Source organism: Dicentrarchus labrax, unplaced genomic scaffold (assembly GCF_905237075.1).
Source record: "Dicentrarchus labrax unplaced genomic scaffold, dlabrax2021, whole genome shotgun sequence".
Lineage (NCBI taxonomy): Eukaryota > Metazoa > Chordata > Actinopteri > Moronidae > Dicentrarchus > Dicentrarchus labrax.
In genome coordinates, this window is record NW_026136715.1 from 7,938,399 (window position 1) to 7,958,689 (window position 20,291).

The 20,291-nt window shown below is 45.3% G+C and overlaps 1 protein-coding gene across 1 annotated transcript in view; it reads right to left on the reverse strand.

The window, feature by feature from the left end:
• The window catches only part of camta1a (calmodulin binding transcription activator 1a), a 274,592-nt gene that overhangs the window by 34,656 nt on the left and 219,645 nt on the right, over positions 1–20,291 (reverse strand). Inside the window, exon 7 of the mRNA XM_051424831.1 lies at positions 2,967–3,120. Coding sequence (XP_051280791.1) covers positions 2,967–3,120 — 154 coding nt within the window. The remainder of the gene's footprint in view (positions 1–2,966; positions 3,121–20,291) is intronic.

Below are 20,291 nucleotides of genomic sequence, written 5' to 3' on the forward strand. Positions count from 1 at the left end.
GGGCCATAGGCATACTAAAAACGCTGTCATGCATCCCCTTCAGTGACAAAGTCAGCAGGGAGGCTGCAGGACAGAAGAGCATCCGTTCTGCTGATCTGATTCAGAGAGGGTGACAGAGCAAGAGTGAGAGCCTAATACAACAGCTTACATCCACCATGTACTGCCATCCTTATTTGTCCAAACAATCTTGTCTCCCCCCCCCGCCCTGATCCCTCATGCCAGAATTGCCATAGCCCTCCTCATCTAGACGGCCATCACCCCCGGAGGCACTGGGTTGTTGACGTACAGTTACCACCGTGTCTGCCTGTCTGCTCCTCTCACTGAGGGTTATGTTCCAAAGCAGACATGACAGGGGCAGTGCCACTAGGTTTAATCCCAGTGGCAGCGACAGCAGAGGCACCAAACAGCAACCCAGTCACATCATCATCCTGATGACTGCATCCTGTCATGAGCAGCATCACACAGCCCTAATGACAAACACAGTTGATCTGTAGGACACATGCATACCCCATCTGGTTGCCTCTGCACCACTGGGCTCTATATGGGACAGTGGTGTACAATAGTTTACATGATGGCCAGCCCTGTCTGTCTTGACTTGGTCTTTTCTTCTCTGCCCCTGTCTGTCTAGCCTGGAGACAGGCCTTCTGTCTGTCTGAGTGTTTGTTAAAGCCGCTCATGCGCTATCTGTCAGCAGGCTAGGGGCATGGCTGGAAAGAGTGCTGCGTGTTTATAGCATTAGACCAAAAGAGTGAATCAAGCTGGCTGCCTTGTCTATGGAACTGTAGCGTGACTGAGCAGTGATGCCACTCTCTTACCCCCCCTCTTCCCCACTTGCTTCTTCGCCTTCTCATCAAACACCGCAGGGCGTTAAGGAGGAAGAGGTCAGACAAGGCCATGTTTCACAGGGCTTATATTTGAACTGCTGCGTGTGAGCATCCATGCATGTGAAAGTTTTTGTGACTGAGAGCATGAGTGTGTGTATGTGTGTTTTTGTCGTGGGGAGACAGAATAAGCTCAACTGATCCATGAAATCCACACTTTTTCCTTTGTTGTTTTTTTGTATCATTAGAGGTGTCAAACGGTTTGCGCACTGAAATATCGTGAAGAGAATAACAAAAGGGAAGAGCAAGACGGAAGAGGGCAATTATATTGCAAACATTGACAATGTTCTGGAAAAATATCTATTTGACATTAAACTAAGGATTTATGTGCTGACAAAAATCAGCTCATGAAATAGGAAACATCATCATTATATAAGAACAATTTCCTTAAATACAGTCACACATACAGTATATATGACCCAGTGTCAAACATACTGTTCTGTTCACTCCTGCAATCTTGAATTCTACACTCAACAGTCAAACTACAGAGTTTGATGCTTTTACCCATTCCTGATAAAGGGAAAAAGGGAAATCTGTCAAGCTAGTTCATCTATACAACATCTCAACCTGCTATATAAAAAACAACATTCCTGTGCAGTGTAGAAAAAACATATCTACTAATACATGTAAGTTGGGTTTTTGAAGAAATAGGTCAGTCTGGGAAAATTGCGATGTACGTTAAGACCTAATGTATAATTTAAGATTAAATAATGCATGGATAATACAGCATGAACTCATTGAAAGTCTTTGCTCCCTACATTGGAATGGGGGTTGCTATCTCACAGGACCACTAGATGGCAATGTTGCTCCATCCCTGAGCTTGTGTTGACATGCTGGCTGGTCCAGGAGAAAGAGAGAGGGATACAGAGGAGAAGAAAGATAGAAAGCAAAGACAGAAAGCACGAAAGGGATTTTTTTGCTCTTTATGTAGCCCCCTCATGTAGCCTGGCAGCTAGAAGGCATCTCACACTCACCCTCTTTGTCCCAACAACTCCCAAAGTTAATGACTTTACGCATTACTGCAAATGGTGCTTGGTTTTTACATTAAGCCACAGACGTAATGAATACAGTAGTCTGTTGTTGTTCAGTGTCTGTCCTGAGGTAAGGCTTTATGTTAAAATATGTCCTAAAAGTGATAGCAAGCAGAGCAGTGAGGAGGATGACAATATAGCCAAGACCTCAGTGGTGATGGTCTGGACTGCCTTGTCAGTATGCAGCCAGCATGTGTGTGTGCTTGTAAAGCTGCTGACACATTCCTCTTTACCTGGCCACATCACCAATAATTGGCCATCGGAATATCAGTCACAGCCCTGCCGGCTTCTGCCAGACACACCCGAATCACAGTCTGGTTGTTAAAGGTATCTTAACAGCTCTCTGAAAGATTTTCAATGCCCCACAAGGTCCCCATTTGGCTATTATCATCATCAAACAAACCCTGACTTTTTCCAAAACATTGCCTCAATCTTTGAGCAGGTCCGGAGACTCATAAAAACACATAGTGCATCTCACAGAGCATTAGTAAAGCTGATAACAACAAGGATCAATCCATTGAGTGGAGTGGGGGGGGGGTTGGTAGAGCGAGCCAGAGAGGGGGTGGAGGGGGATTTCTGGTGAGTCAGACATTCTTGCTCCCACGCACTAACATGAATCAATAACTAGCTTGCTGCCCTCCTCTGCCTTCACTTCCTCCTTGGGCCAGTGGGGAGGCACACTCTCAGCCTGGCCAGAGTGGTGCCAGAGGTCTGGGGAAGAGCTGAACTTTGACCCATAACTAGCAGACAGCTCCAGGAAGAGCACATACTCATATAACAGTGTAGGAACACTGGCCGAAGATGCTCTCTGACTGAGGTGCTGAGGGCACTTAGTGTACCAGCTATCAGCTAATAGGACTAGACATTAAATCCTCAGACGAAAACAACAGCCACTATGTTTAGTCTTTCCATGCAAGTAGAACTGTAAAGTCTATTAAGGCTGTCTTAGAGGAAACAGCAGCTGTTTATATTAAAGGCTATGAATAAAAGTTGAGACCAAGGTGACAAGAACTGATGAATGCATAGTCCTGAATGTGATTATTCAAATACTCACACATGGGCTTGAGCTGGCCGATCAGCTCCTCCTTGGTCCACTTGGCCCACTCCTTCTTGTCTGTATTGATGGAGCACAGGATTGGACCACATGGTTTCCCACAATCCTCAATGGCTGGAACATTCAAATAGTGGACGAGCACAATATCAGGGTTCTGTGGGGAACACACAGAGAACGGGAGGGGGGGGGTTAGACAAGATGACACCATGGACAGTCCGCCTAAGAGCATGGTTTCTTGAGGATACAACAGCAAGGAGTGGTAGTGACACATAGATACTGCAGCTCAGCTGTGAGGGCTTTTATGTGGAACATGCCAGCTGGTTGGTGAGAAATAAAATGTTGCTGAACTAGAAACACTGGATAGTACACACACACACGACAGAGCCAAAGAACAAGAGAGTAAATGCACAACCCAAACCACAACTAGGGAGCAGAACAAATTTGGAATCAGAAATCTGCAATAATCTCACTCATTATGTGGCTGTATCTGTATCTCTGTATCTCCAAATGGGTGCGTGCTTGGATGTGTATAATAGTGTCTGTGCTCATTTATGTGTGTATTTGTATGTGCATATGTGTGATAATTACAATGTGTGCTCATGTAACACACTTATGGCATTTTGTCAAGTCCTCCCACATGGTGAGTTGATGCCCTCAATTAACTCTGCCTGTATTTACCAAGTCAAAACTCAACAATTTGCCGTCTGCAAATTGTTACTGGGTTACCTCTGCAAATTCCCTAAATTGACAGCTTATGAATAATAGGTAGCGTTTAAAGGAATGTTGTGCTGGTGTGAGTAACATCAATTCGCTTCTGTAATCATGAAAGGCTTTGATTACTGAGCATGGCAAAGACTCACACAAGGAATGTTCCCGTTTCAGTCCTTATCGCTTCCAATTTATTATAAACATCCAAGTGCCACTAAGCCCACACAAACTTAAGTCACAAATAGAGCACAATATCCCAACACTGACGCATAGGATACAAATAAAAGCTGCACTGATTATAACTGACCTGTGGGTAGCCAAATATAAACAGGTATAAAGTATATGGAATTGGGTATTTGTCATGAGATCTATGAATAAACACAAGCAAAAAGGACGCACCACACTTACATGTGTGCATGCACTCGCAGCTAAACAAGACACAAGAATCGACAACCAACAAAGACCTTGATAGAGAAAAATGCTGTGACAACATGTGTGTGTGACTGCAGTTTGAAGCTTCATCAGTACTAAGTGGCAAATAAATCAAGGTGCTGTTACTGTAGGTCTGTGCTCCCTCTCAGTGTGTACCATTAATCTACGACTACATCCCCACTCTCCCTCTCTCTTTCTCCCCTTTCATCAGACAGGGGTGTGGTTGGGGGCACACAGATCCAAAAAAACTATTACTTCTTTGAAAAAACATGCCACACATATCAACTACCACCATCTCAAGTTGTCTCGGCAGTCACACCTCGAGTAATGGAACAGCAACAAGTCGTATGTAAAACAGTTTCAGGAGGACAGATGACCTCCCTCCACCACTTCCACTGGAGCTGGACATTGCAGTATGTTATCTCATTGCTTTCCTTGTCCCCTGTCATTGGTATGGACACTAGGTGACAACTGCTACCCTGTTTGGATGGAGATGGCGCAGGGCGGTGTGTGATGCCCCCAGATGGCATCACCAGCTGTGTCAATAGTGAAGAGATGCCCTCAATCTTTACTTGGAATGAGAGCATCAAATGTAGACAGCTTCATTCAATTATGAGTGTACATAAACGTATGTGGATGTATGGGTACAGACGGGAGTGAATATGAATAGTCACACAGCTCACGTATTAGTGTGCGCACACACAGGAACAGACACACACACACACACAAACACAAACAGACTGAGCAAGGACAAACTCATTAGAATACTGTAACAGACACATATATACTCACAAGACACACAAGGGTTAGCTGTACACAATCATACATGGATACGCACAATCTCCTCCTTCCAACACCCACATTCCCAGCTGTTTCCTACCTTTTCACACATAGCCGCACAAATATGCACGCACACACATATGCTCTATACAAAAAGGAAGAAATCATGTGACACCCTTACAGCTCATCCAAAGACAAGTAATATGTGCGACTGTGCTTTACTATTAGGAATCTTCTATCAGTCTGCCAGGAACTTTCCCTCTCTTTCCACAGTCTTATTTTGCCTAGTTCTCTCTTCTTACTTTACAACATATTTAACATTTCTCTCCCAACTCAGGCCCACCTCCACTCTGAGAAGAAAACAACACAATGAAAATGTAAAGCATCACATAAATCTATCAGGATGGTAATTTAATTTAATTTCCTGCTGGCTGCTTTCTTTTTCCACAGTGTAATATTAGGAGTTGTTTCTCTAGGAGTAGGGGGAAAAAGGCTGAGGGGGAACTTTTTGCCTGGATACTATTTTCCAGAGAAAATGAGATCTCATTAACTTATTGATTAATTGTGTAATGTAGTCTTTTGGTTGTTTTTTCACTTGTTTCCCATGCGGGTCTCAGGGCAGCTTTCCAGCTACACTTCCGCAGCGGAAGGGAAGACTGGGATACAGTTGCAGGAGCCTGTGGTGTGCATGTGGGCAAGGATGTGAAGGTGTTTGTATCTCTATGTGTATATGTTTGTATGATACTATGTGTGTATGTGAGTTTGCGCCTATAAATACTGCATGTCAGCATGTTGGTCATATCTATACACATGCGTGCCAACCAATCATATGTTAAGTCCTCTTAAAGCATGAATATATCGTGCATGCGTAAAATGTAACGTGTCTCCAGCCAGCATTTTGATGTTGCTGTGTTGTGTTAATGTTTACTGCACCTCCCTAGAACAGATGGATAGATGTTGAGATAATTACTAGCAGAGTCTTGGGGAGTCAGCCATGGGGGCGGAAGGCCTGCTGAGTGGGTGGTGGAGCGCCTTCCTGCCCCTCCTTTCACCACTCTCTCTCTCACAAACACACACAAATACATCAGCATACAAAGGCATGCATGCACATAGAAAAAACACACACAGGTGTGCATGCACATTAACAATCTAAAACACAGTGCACGAGACACACATGAAAAAGTTGGTGTGCCAACACTTTGCACACACATGCATATGCGATATGCAGGACATCGCCATCGCAACCAGAGGATAAAGGTGCTGTTGTAGCCAGGCAACAGGTTTTTCTGGCACCCACGCACTTAGAGGAAGCCAGTGCTCCTACGATCGCTCAGTGACTGCCTACCACATCCTGAAGTCATACACCCTGTTCTACTCCAAAAGACAAGGAGGGGGAGAAAGAGAGTGAGATTCACTAATGGAGCAGAGGACACAGACGGAGTTCGATGTTGGTGGAGACAGATACAATGACCTTCTACTTTGTGCTGAATGTGAGGTAGTGAATGAGCATGTTGAGCTGGGGCTGAGATGTAACTAACTGACACTTGACTACAAAGCACATCTACTGGTGGAATCTGGTATGTGTGGTCAAGTAATGTCTCTGCTGTCTCACTAAGTGTGACCCTGCCACAAATTTGCCATTCTCCTGGATCACCTCCATGTAGTAGCTACTCGAACAACCCACCATAGCTCATTAAGAGACAGAGAGCAAGAGAAGGAGACAGAGTTCCAGATAGAGATACGTGAAAAGACAGAGACAGAAAGAAGAATGAGAGTAACAGCTCTTATATTGTCAGACAGGCAGCGCTGCTCAATGGTTGTACTGTACCACAGTAGGCCTCGCTTTCACAACCCGTGCACAGGAGCGATAAGAACACCATTAACATGAAAGGATCTTAATTGAGAGGGGATGCTTCATGCAACGTGGATGAGCCTGGGAGTGCAGGTGGAAACCTTGTTCCTCTCTGATAAAATAACCCACACCGAGGAATGGGGGCTTCAAAGCCTGTCAAACTGAAGGGGAGAGCAGAGCAGACAGGGGCTCAGGTATGGAAAAAAGCCCCCCTTTCCACTTTTACTCTGAGGAAGAAATGGATAAAATAAGCAAAGGAGGAAAGGAATGAGACAGTTCTTCATGGGAGAATTGAACTAGTAGGCTACAGGGATATCCATTTCAATACAAAACATCATGAAAGCAGGAGCAGTCAATTGTTTTGTCACAAAAATTCAGCAACAAGGTATAAATACAGAAGGGAGGTGCATGTGTGTGCGTCTGCCTACATTAAATCATAAATAGCATGTGAATGAGTGTCTAGAGGCAGATTTCTGTATGTTGGTTGGCGTATGCACATCAGTATGCATGCAGAATGAGCGCAATGAGCTGTGAGTGTGAGTCTGAGTGCATCTGCTATTTTGACTGCATATTCATGCTGTCTGTGCTTGCAATGCATGTTAGAGTTTGTGGTGTGCATCTTTACATATGTCTGTGCGGTTGCATGTGCATAAGGAACACCTGTGTGTACTATATGCATGTGTTTGATGCTATGTGCTGTGGTCCACTGAATGGGTACAAGGGGTTATTAAGGCCCTGCTCTCTTGGCTGTGCGGGGGCAGTTGCCCTGGCAGTGGCACAGTGATGGATGGCGTGGGGTGCCAGTCATTAGGCAGCCTCCTGGCCTCTGGCACTGAGGTCGCACTCTTAAACACCGACCTCCCCCGCCTGTCCCCAAACACCACTGCTCATTTCAAGGTCAACTGCCTCTGTGGTGCTGTAAGTTCACCTCCACAAGGCACAAGACTTCTTCCTTTTGTTTGGAACCTTTATCGCTCACTGCCAACGGGTGTGTTTTGGAATGTGGGGGTGGCTGGCTGGTGCCTTTGCCTCGTGCAGACACACCGAAGCACAGACACACACATGCAGTACATGAACACACACACATACAAACACACACACCGAGGTAAACAAAACCCCACGTCAAACCCTCCCAAAAACGCAGCAAACAGCCTGAAGCGCCTGTCTAGGTAGCAGAGCAATCCCCTATCTGAACCTGCTCCCCCCCCTCTCTCTGGGTCCTCTATGACAAACTCTTTGTTTAAATGTTCCCAGTTTAGAATACAGACACCCTAATTGTGGTGTCTGGTGTCAACGCTCAACTTAACTGCTACAGTTCACCCTCTACTGCACCCGGCTCGCCACCAACTATAACAGTGCCTGAGTGCCAAGCTAAAATGATGCCCAGGGTGGGTACCAACCCAGGTTGGGTTTCAGCGGGTTTCTTAATGTGAATTGCCTCAATTGCCTCCATCCAAGGTTTGTGAGAGGGATGCCAGAGAAGGAGGCACAACAGGAGATCCTGATTTAGGGAAGATTCATACTCCTCCTCTTTACCTCCACTACCTAGTGTACTGGCTGGGAGATATGAAAGGCAGAACTTGGAACTTTTGAGGAACAGGAAGAGGCCAGCATGTTTGAGCGTGTTTCAGAGGAAGCCAGGGGCTGAGGCCTGTGATGTTTAATTCAGTAGCACATAATCACTCCGATGGAGTTGAGAGCGGGGCTTTAAATAACTCAGCTTAGAGGGGCAGAACTACTTCACTCTGGGTGGGGGAATACAAGTCTGTGTGTGTATATATGTGTGCGTATGTGCACGTGTCTGTGCACTTGTGTGTGTAATTGTGCATATGTGAGTGCATCTCGCATCTCTACATGTCTGTCAGTGAGCGTGCAAGAGTGCTCCTCTATTTTTGTGTGTGGCTCCTCCCTACTTTGAAATATTTTATTTGTGCAGTGCACCACAGTAAAAGGTGGAGTGTGTTTGTTGCTGTGCCAAGCATCTGCATGCATTACAATAAAAGTGCAAAAGGCCAGTATCCAGAGCCTGAATATGGAGGAGCATTCTGGATGCCAAGCAGGCAGGCAGTAAGTCAGGCGGTAAGTCGGGCAGTGAGGCATTGAAGCCCCTTTAGCTGCCACAACTCAACTCACAGTTTACAACCTACTTATTCTTCCTAAGGCCCTTAAAGAGCACACTACCCTCTCCATCAGTTGCGGTGGTCCCAAGTGAGAGGCCACACTGCCCAGGGGCAAGCTGAGAAAGGGCCATCAGGAGCCCATCCGGCTACCATAATGGCCTTGGCTGAGCCCATGGCACTGATCCTAATATTCAGTGGCCATCCAGGTGACACCGAGTCACACTGGAATAAAAGGAGGGAAAGGAAGTCACTGAGCTCTTTGAGACACACGGAGGATTTAACCGTGTGCTCTCTCTTCATGGTTCCTTTCTTTTGTTTCCGCCTCAAAATAACCTCTCAACCTCTGGCTTTCTCTGAGTCTTTTCCACTCGCTTGCTCTCTCATTTTCATCTCTTCCTCCTAGGGCATAGTGCAATTCATTTGGAGGAGGAAAACACAGCTAATGCCCTCTCTCTCTACTCCCTCTCTTCTGCTCTCGCTCCCTTTCATATCAGTGCTGAGTCTGATTTGTTTGTGTGCGTAGTCTTTCTCCCCGTGCCAGTCGACAAGGCGTGCTATTTATGTGCCTCTGCCCGTGTCTGTGAGCGAATCAGGACTTCACAGGAGCAGCCAGGGGAGAAAGATGTGCTGGTGCATTTCTAAACAGGGAGTCACAAGGAGGACTGATGTGTGTCCAGCAGCAAGACAGTCCAACCTGGCCACTATCTGCTTCTGCAATGGCCCACTGAACAACAATAGATAACACCGGTTGTCAGCATCAACAACAACAACTGTTGAGGTTGTAACAGAAAACAGACCCAGTCAAGCACAAACTAGTAGAGCATAAATGCACATATATGTAGATATGTACTCTCACTACACACGCATCAAGAGACTTACACACAATGACAACAGCAATGGCCACAGGACTGCTGAGCCTGTGTGCTCTGTCAAGCATGGTGAGGGGCTCATTATTATTACTGGGCTGGATACTGGAGCAGCCCCAGAGCTCAGCTTGGCAAGACCTCTCTCTGGAGACACACACACACGCTGGCCTCTACACACAAATGCACACACATACACACCATACAAATGGGTAATCAAATGTCTGCCCCTGGGGAAAAAATGCTCAAATGGTATCCTAGCAACCAATGGTGTGTATTGGGTCCACATAAAAAATGAAAAATAAAGACAGTGCATGTGTGTGAGACAGAATGAAAGAATGAGGTTGAGATTAACAGTGCACATTAAAGAGAGATAGATGGGTTTGTGGGGTGAGGTACGGAGTGGTCAGAGATAAGAAGTCGTGAATGAGATATGAAAAGGTAATGAAGAGAGAAAGAGAAAAGGGGCCATCAGAAGCCTGCCAATCTGATTGACAAACACAAGCATTTCCCAAGCCTCTCTACAGGGGCAGTGTTGACTGCGAGTTGATCCATGGAGCAGGTCCACAGACAGTTAAGGTCATGGGAATATGTTTTCAAATCACTGCTCAGAGAGAGCTCATCATGGGAATAAATCAGCATCTTACACACTGTTACAAATATGTAGCAGCACTGCAGGGGAGGGGTGCTATAAAAAAGGCTCACAATCAGGTGAGAGTAGTGGTTTGTAAAATTGCTGCAGAGCACTGTACAAAGAGGCGTAGCTGAATCTCTGGGGCTCTAAAGAGTTTTTTGATCATTGCTGAACATTGTAACTAAAACACAGTAAGTCCCCTTTAAAATGATCCAACAAAAAGAAAGAGTTACATTTTATTTGTTTATCTGTGTGCAAGTGTGTGAAATGCAAGGTAGCAGCGTGTAATTGTGTGCGTGTGTGTTTCCTTAAGATACTAGTAAGTGTGATTGTGTGTGTGCATGTTTGGTACATCTGTCTGTAAAATTGTGTGTGTGAGGTAGTGAGAAGCATACTATCTCCATCCAGCAGCTGCCACAAAGAGGCTTCCCAAAACAAGCGCAGGGCCATGACAGAGACAGAGCGACCGCAGCCTTCTGGTGGTGTAATAGGAAATTAATTGAGACCATCAATATGGTATTAATCATTAAAGCACAGGTGCTGAGGTGGCACTTTGCTGACTACTACTGTTGGCAGCATTCACATACACACAAAGTAAAAGTTTGACCTGCTGTTTTGCAAAAATGTAGGTGGAGACAGAAAGAGAAGTACAGACAAAGGAAAATGAGGAAAAGAAAAGTTGAAGCATATAGGGACAGTGGGGCAGTTTCTATACACAGCAATTCAAGGTCATTCTTGTTTTGCCTAGATCATGGTTTGTGTTAACCTCTTTTGAGCTCCCTCAGATAGCAACTAAATAGTGAGACAGAAATTGAATAGAAGTGGGTATTCTGAAAAAATCAAATCAGAAAATGTCAGGTAAATTTGGGGAAATATTCATCAACTCCCTTGGAAGCCATGTTTCTTATAACACCTAATCCTTCGTGAGGCAAAGCACAGTGAGGACTGGAGTGCCGGTGTTAATCAGCCAGAGGAGAGCCAAATTGCAGCAACTACATTAAGCCGTTAAGCACACCACGTCTCCAAATTGTTGAAGGTGTCTCACTGAGATGAATGCTTCTTCTTATGAATAATACATCACACACATACACACAGACAAAACCAAACACATACTTTATATATGTGAGCATGCAGCACACACACACACACACACACACACACACACACACACACACACACACACACACACACACACAAACAAACTCATGCAACACTGTGTGTGTCTCTTGCTGAGACAGTGTGACAGCTGTGCAGAATGCGAGGTTTGACAGGGTGATGTTCCGAACATTTTCTTCAGACTGAGTGAAGTCCAGCATCAAGTAGCCTCCACAGGCATTTTACACCAAAACCTCACCACCCCATGTCTGTCAGTGTCAAGGTTGAGCCTATGAAATGTTTATGATTCAGGAGCTGTAGATAAGATGGAGATTGATCTGGATTGAAAGGCAAATAAGATTGCCAAAGCCCAGAGTCAGCTGAAAAGCAGGCAGAGGGAGCGGGGGGGAGTAAGAGGAGAAAATGCATTAACACAGGTCTGGCCCTGAGAGAGCACAGAGTAATGAGTACTTCCTCTACACACACTGAATACTGGGGAGAGAATATGGACACACCACCATGACCAGACGTTTGATGTGAGTGTGTTTGATCTGGTTGCCCGATTGCTGCTATGCTTGAGACTTGCAGCTCTTCGCTATTGACAACTTGTCATATGATATGTTGACAGAAAGTTGAATGTTGTGTAAAGCTGGGCACACCTAATGATGCTATGAAGAAACAGCAGGTATATTCAGGCTATTTGCTGGCCAAGATTTAAAATGTAGGTGTATAGGTCTGTGTCAGGAGACAAGGGAATGTACTACATATGAAGAAAAGTGACATATGGACACTACTACTGCACACACCATCAAAAAAGGACTTCGTGGCTCTCTTTAACACCCTGGTGTTAACCTATCAGCTTTGATTTACGATGTCTAACAGTGAAACAAAAGGGGAAATGATGTCATCAAATAGAGCATTTTTCAAAGGCCAAACGAATATGTGTGCATGCATTAATATGTGCATTTGTGTGTATGCATATGGGACGGATGGAAGGATAAGACCCTTTGATGTATCCCCCAACGGCCCTGGCCAGCTTGCAGGAGAGGAACAGAGCAGAGGCCACCAGAGAGTTGGGGCCCAAGCCCTGGGGCCTGTTCTTTCCCTCCCCCTTTCAGCCTGCCTTCCCCTCCTTCCTCTGATCAATACTGGGTCCTAATCACTGAGGACAGTATGGTAGTCCTCTCTTTCTCTCATCTCCTCTCTCACTTTTTCTTCTCATCGTTTTAGAACCTCTGCCTCTGCCATGCTATTGTCAGCTGGCATAAATTAAATGCACTTGTGTGTTCTCTGTGTGTGTATGAATATGTTTGTGGGTCTGTGTGTGTGTGTGGGTTTGGGCGGGCGTCTACATGTGTCCACACTTTTGCATGTGTTAGCTGTGTGCTGGCCATAGACATTTTGCCAGTGTTTCTGTGGATATTTGTGAAAGAGAGTCAGTTTGAGTCTCTGTAAATACGGGAACAGGCTTATACAAGGCTGTTAAAATGTATGAATGTGTCTGTGAACAACAAGATAAGACAATATCCTTGAAAAAGCAACACCAACATAAACCCCAGTGAATTATGAGCAGCATGCACAAACTTGAATAATAACACATCCCCTCATTTTGGTGGCTTTATCCCAGTTATCTAATTGCCCATGTCTTTTTTTTCTTTAATAAACTAATGAATGTGGCTGGGTTGAGGCCTGGAATCACATAGGCAGCAATAAGAAGCACTGCTTTAAACCCCAAACTGCATCAGAACAGCTGAATAATTTGTAGGAGAAATAATTACGGGGCAGAAGAGCAGGCATCAATCCTGGAACACCGACAGTGCCCTCGCTGGAAACCACCTCACCCATAAGCCAAGGCTCCATTAGGTATTGTCTGGGGCCCACAGGCTAATTTGTTTGCATCAATAATACATTCAAAGGATTTATCTAACTTGCAAATGAGTGTTCATTTACTGGTCCAAGAGGCAGGGAGGAGAGCAGGCAGCAGGAGAGAAGGTGTGAAAGGCTGAAACAGCTGGTTGGGGCTATCTGGGACACAGTTAACCCTTTGCTAGGCAACAGGACGGTAGTCCATATCTACCAGTTAGTCAGTAGTATTCAGAAATGGTTGGTTTTGACATGCTTGGATAACAGCCAGTGTTTATGTAGGGCAGAGACAGGCCAAGGTGCTGGTGACCAACCCTTGGAAAGGCATCAAAAATGAAGCAGAGAGCCCCCGCACAGCCACAACTTATTACCTGCTGCACCGAATATTCTCTGATCGTATGCCAGATGACAAAATGACAAAGAGGAGTGTATGTGCGTGTCTTTGTTAGGAGACAGGGATATGGCATTAGTGAAACATGGTGCGCTGTTCTGTGGGGACGCTGGGATCACCAACGCCCTTTGATCTCTGTACTATGCTGTCTCCCACGGGTGATATAAGGACATGCAAAGCCAAAAGAGGTGGTATGAGGGCTATTGATAGTGAGCTAGCGAGAGAGAGAGAGAGAGAGAGAGAGAGAGAGAGAGAGAGGAGTGATGTGAGAGAGAGAGAGAGAGAGAGAGAGAGAGAGAGAGAGAGAGAGAGAGAGAAAGATGGGAGAGGAGGAAGGAAGCTGGCCATGAACATATGCTGCCTCTTTGTGCCAAGCCCCACTGGCTCAGGCAACCCACGCATACGCTGCACTGCTGCTGCTGTTGCCACTCCAGCCCTCTCCAACACCAACACCATGGCACTACTTAGTCAAACAAAGCTGGAGAGATGAATCTGGAAAGAGACGGGGTCTCCCCAGTCTCAGCACTGCCAGGGTAGGGCTGCTTAGCTTGGATAACACAGTCTGATTATACACGCACACATACATATATAGAGTTGTTGTTTTCAGTTGTTGACTGGCCACCCCCTTAATTTGTGACACTTCTGATGTGGGCCACCATACGAGAGAGATTTTTATTATCTCTTTATGGGCTAGTCACTTTCACTTTGATTTACTTTGATTAAATATTGGTAGAAGCTGCAAAATATTAATTTGTCCATGCCAGGCAAAACAGTGGGATATGAAAAGGCATTTTTTAGTATTTCTTTTCAATAAACTTGCAACACAGTGAAATAATTTCACAATCTTTCTGGGGGTTATCTTCAGTTGTTGACAAAACCAGAGAAAGCAACCATGGTAGAAGTTGGCTCTCTTATACTAAACATTAGCATGTATAGTATTGGTATCCACTCACCTGCAGGACAAACATTTACTAGTGTTCTAGTATTAGTCAATACAATACAGTTTGTCAGACATGGAAAACTAAAGTCCTGTGTTATTTGAGGGGACGATGGGGAGGACCGAGGAGTCTAAATGAGAATATTGTTGATACTGACTGCATTATATTTTTCTGTTGAAGACACAGTTTAATGGTTTGGAGAAACTGTGTGTGTGTGAGAGAGATATATTTTGTGTGTGCGTGTGTGTCAGACAGGGACAAGAGAACTGTAGATACTGGTACTGTGATGTTTGATGTACTGCACACCTAAAGGTATTATTAACACTGACAGTCTAGAAGGTTCAATTCAGTTTTCATTGCTTAAACATTTTATAAGCACCAGAATTAAAATTCACAGAAAGGTCACACACTAATATTTTTATACAATACTTAATAAGATTCTTAAGTTATATCATTTATGTATGAAAGATTTTTGTGTAATGAGGCGCTTACATTAACTGCTGCAGTGCGGCTAGGGGGTTTCACAAAAATGTTTCAAATAATGACTGACCATGTATTTGATTTTACCATGTTGTTAGAGGAAAGGAGGGTGGGAGGGAGGGCAGGGAGTGGAGGGAGAGTGGGATCTGAACGGCTTTGGAACAGTACTGAACATGGCTCCCCACTGGGATTCAAACCAAGGGCAAATAAAAAAAAAAAATGCAGGCAAACATCAACAGCACGGATCCAAATTGCTTGCTAACACACCCATGTGCACAAACACCCTTGTACACTCATAAATCCACACAAACCCACACATGTAATAGAGAACAAGAACGCAGACACACAAACACCCTCTGACGCCCAGATATATAATAACAAATGCTTGTATAACACCGAAATCAAATTCCGGGTTCATCTTGCAATCTGAGCCTCACAAACTCAATTCCCCTCTGACGTCTAGACGCCCCGCGTTCCACGCCTTTTCCGTGTGAACGAATGGGGTCAGTATCGTCACATAAACATCATCCTCTGCTCTCCCCCCCTCCCCTCTCTCAGTGAATGGATGCTGAGCACTGGTGCATATCTACGCAGGGATGGCAAGGGCACCGAGGAGAGAAAATCAATACTATATCTCACCACTAAGCACAATCCCAACCAAAAGCAGCTGGAGTTTGCAGGTTGCTCCATAAACTGGACGGCTTCATCTGGCTGGCCGCTGTGTCGGTGGATTGCTACAGTAATGCACTACAGCACAATGGCCTAGGCCAGAGCCTGCCAGACAAAGAGGTCTACACACACACACACACACACACACACACACACACACAAACACACACAAAACCCACATACACAGAGACAAACAGCACGCTCCCAGGGGCTGGGGAATAGCAACAGCAATGAGAAAAACTCTCATGAGGCAGGAACAGGGTTGACAAACACACTCTCTCCTCCGTCACAAGCAAGGAAAAGCACCTCTGGACCATTTAGCCCACCCTTATTGTGGACTCCCACACACTTTCACATACATGCACACAAACGCACACATGCCCACATATACATTTACACACACGCACATATAGGCATACACAGACAAGGCCCTTAAAATACCTGCTCTAAAAATAGCAGGCGGGAAGCGGGAAACGGGACTGAGGCTATTATTATTGCGCACACGTCCTGCCTGGTCCCACCAAGGAAAGGGAAGAGACTAATGATTTTCCTGGTGCAAGCAATTAAAAAACTATTTGTCACCTGCCAGGCTGCATATGACGTTAGGGGCTTTGGCAGAGGACCACAGAGTAACTCCACATATACACACTGTGCACACACAAAGTGGGTTGCACTGTAGCAAGTGGTCCAGAGACAGAAATGGTGCATGAGAAACAGGTAAAGCTGGAGGGTGACAAAAAAAAGGAAGCCAAGGGAAAATGAGGTAAGAAGGGAGGAAACAGTACTTTGGATAAAGGAACAGAGTTGGGTAAACGGCTGATTTATCCGGACAGGTTAATACTAGGCCAGACAGCACCTCAGACAGCACACTGCCATCAGGAAGTCATGTAATATTTAGAATCCAGCCAATGAAAGTCATTCTTCTGCTGCTGGGCTTCTGGCTAAAATAGAAATGTATATTTCCCCCCTTTACCCCACCCTCCCTCACCCCCTAAGAGCACAAGAAGAGAGAGACTTTAACTCTCTGCCATCCATATCCCTGGCTGTCTCTCTCTTGGGCTGCCCCCCCAGGAACAGTCTGAAACATGCAGGTTTGTACAGACGCTCATTTAACTGAACTGCTGTAATCCCTGCTGGATGTGTCTAAATGGTTTATGGAATTTTAGCACACCATGAAAAAATGTAAAATCACATTTCATTGAAAATCAACATTTTAATATAATTAAATAACTCCATATTCCTGTGTAAACACTACAGGGAGATGAGAAACAGCCTGTCAAATCTGAGGAGGTCACTGAGGAAGTCAACATTTTTTTCTCCCCAGTTGGTGTATAAGGGGAGGGGAGTCTATCCTTTACAGACTTTCGGGGGGTTAGGATGGCCACACAGGGGGCACTCAGGCTGACTAAAACCTCCCACACTTTATAAGGAAACATCCTCTGATGCTGCCACAGGAGGCCTATATGGGGCTATGGAAGGCAACCTATATAAATTGGGAGGGGGAAGTAAATAATATTAAGACAAGCGTTATGCCTCCCTTGCACTACACAGCCCTATTCAGATCCAGCTTCAAGCATACACTCGGCTGCAGTAATTTACGAGGCAGCTCGTTAACGTTGGGTGATTTGCACTGCTCGTTTGCTCCCGCTCATCTCTACCAAATGATATCATCTTCTACCTCTAATCTTCTAACTCTAATCCCCTATTCTCAAAGCACCTCCACCTCCTCCCACCTCTTGTTTCCTTCCCTCTTACCATTCCTCCTCTCTTACCCTTCCACATTTTGCTTTTTCCATCCTCCTCCCCCTCCCTCCTCCTCTCAATCTCTGCGTCTTCTCAGGTTTGCGTGGGTGAGTTTTGAGATGGGGGAGCAGACAGAGATAGGAGCAGAGCCATCCCAATGAAGGGTGTGTGCGCATGTGTGTTCAATATGACATCTATCCAGATCAGAAAAGACTAAAAGAAGTCTGGTTTGACTCTGAAGGCTTTATGTGCCCTTGTAGTTACTTTTTCACTGCCCCCTACTGAGAGAGAATGAGAGCAAGCCTAAAAAAAAGAAAGAGATTTTCTCTCAAAATTTGCAGAGGGGAGAAAGCTCAGCAATCCTGGGGAGACACAGTGGCAGAGAGAAATAAAGACAGGGATGAGGGTTGGGGGTCAGAACAAAAGGCAGGAGAGTAGGGGAAAGAAAAATAAGGGGCTATGAGGGAAGACACAGATGAAAACAATGTTCATAACAGAGATTGTTATTGACAATTAGACAAACAAATTATATTGTTTTTATCCATAATACAATACTTTTGGGGCTTGCAGAACTTAACTATTCACTTCAGATAGTAAATTGATTTTACCACATTGTCCCAATACCTTATCTTTATCTTACACCTTTTCCACAAACAGTCCTTAGTCTCTTCATCCCTAACCCACAGAGAAATCAGCTTGTCTCAGACCAGATGCAGCTAACACCTTCAGATAGAAAGATTTTCACAATGAAAATTGCCAATTATAGAAATTGCAATCAGAGCTGTTGGTTTGTGTGTTGATGAGTGGTAGCTGGTTAAAGGGGAATTGAGATCGATATCAGACTGAACGCAGAGTGAATGACTCTGGCCTCATATTGCCACGGCTTTAATACCAACTCCCCTTTGCTCTTCTCCTCTTTCTTTAACACACACTTTCCCTCTCTTCCCCCTTACCTCTATCCTTTCATTCCCTGTCTCATCTTTCCCTCTATGACACGTCCAAGCGATCGTGTCGGGATGTCAACCTTCATCCACGGCTAATTGGGGCTCAGAGGAGTAATCAGGGCAGGACAAATCGGACAGTTCTGGTCATTAGCTGTGACCAGTGTTCTCTGGGAAGCTGGGAGATGCGTGAACACTTCTGCCATCACGCCTGAGCCTGCATAGTGACACAGGCAGATCTGTGGCCTGACATGAGTGGGGACACAAAGACTGGCACAGCACAGAACAGACTTCGTGAGGAGCCATTTATCTTCTCTGCTCTCTAGTAAACACGAATAAGCCTTGCTAGTGACACCCTGCACAGGGACTCTCTTATTGTCTAATATGGGAGAGGCAGCAAAAGCCTGCTGAAGAGAAAGCACATGAAGTACAACATAGAGTGTAATATAAAATCAGGATCATGGTTTGTTGCAATACTCTTCAACAAGCGTACCCTGTTAGAGCTAATTTAATCTCAATGCTCCCATTGTCAGCAAGGGACTAAGACGTTTGTTTCTTTCTGTGGTTAGTCAGCCAGTTCTCTGTGCTCTTTTCAGGTGGCCAGTGCAAAGACAGCAGAAATGGTAGAATAACATGTAAAATATTGGTGTCAATAACAATCTTGGAAGTCACAAAATGTAAACATGTCGATGGCTGCTCCTTCTGAAAGCGGGGCGCAGGACTCTGGAGCAAGATGAATGTCAATTCGCCTTACTGGCAGAGCTTTAACCTTTCAGGATAACTGAATTATTTAAGCACCACATACCTGTTGTGGGCCTCTGTTTCTCCGTCTGGGTTCAGGCTGGTTAGGAGGCTGCATGAGTCTATGGCCACGTACGCCTCTTTGGCCGCAGAGTGAAAATGGCAAGACAAATGCGGCGGGGGATTTGTGATAATTGGCCGTGCTGGTGGGCTAGGCGACGGGCCTAGAGAAAAGGTCGCAGGCACTGAGGAACAGATCAGTCTGCCAAGAGGAGAGGAAGCTCTGTATGCCTCTGGGGTTTAGCTCAACTTCTCCCTCTTTCTTCATATGGGGAGAGCGCTCCAGCAGGGGCCATTAATTAAGCACCAGAGTAACCTTCAATTTGTTTAGAGGTCAGAAGCACCAGTGTCACTGTTTTGAGCAGAGACCAACTTAGAACTAACTCTGACTTTTCTTTCTGTGTGGAAACCAAGGCTAGCAGAAGTGCTCAGAGGACTGGAGGAAAAGTGATAACGGGAGAAGGAGATATTTGAATGTTTAGTAGAGAGGCTGGAGAGGGTTAATGTCAGATGCACTGTGTCTGTGTGAATGCACACAAGGAGGAGGAGAAGCAAAGGAGATGAGGGGAGCCACAGGGACATGGCTCACACCCCGACATGCTTGTGAAGCAGCTGTTCTCCTCGTGGCAGAGAGTCGGGGCCTGCCAGCAGCAGCATGCTGCTGAGAACACCACGGTCTCCCACCATTGCGCAGAAACAGAACGACAAAGCCTTCGTACACACGAAGGCAAGCCTGTGCATACGCTGAAAGATATACAGACACACACTCACACTGCATATACTGTCACCCTGTCCTGCCAGTCCGGTGTTGAGGACTTGAGTTGAACAGTCAGGTGGCGGAGTCAAATTCATATGCCATAAATCTGATCTCATACTCTGTAGCGGTGCATTTCCATTTGATACAAACAACAGCCTGCATAGCTAAAGGCAATTATATTTATACTGCCTCCATTTGCCCTGAGGTTGTAGACAGCCAGTCAAAACCTCCCCAGGTTTTCCTGCCTCTCTACCCTCT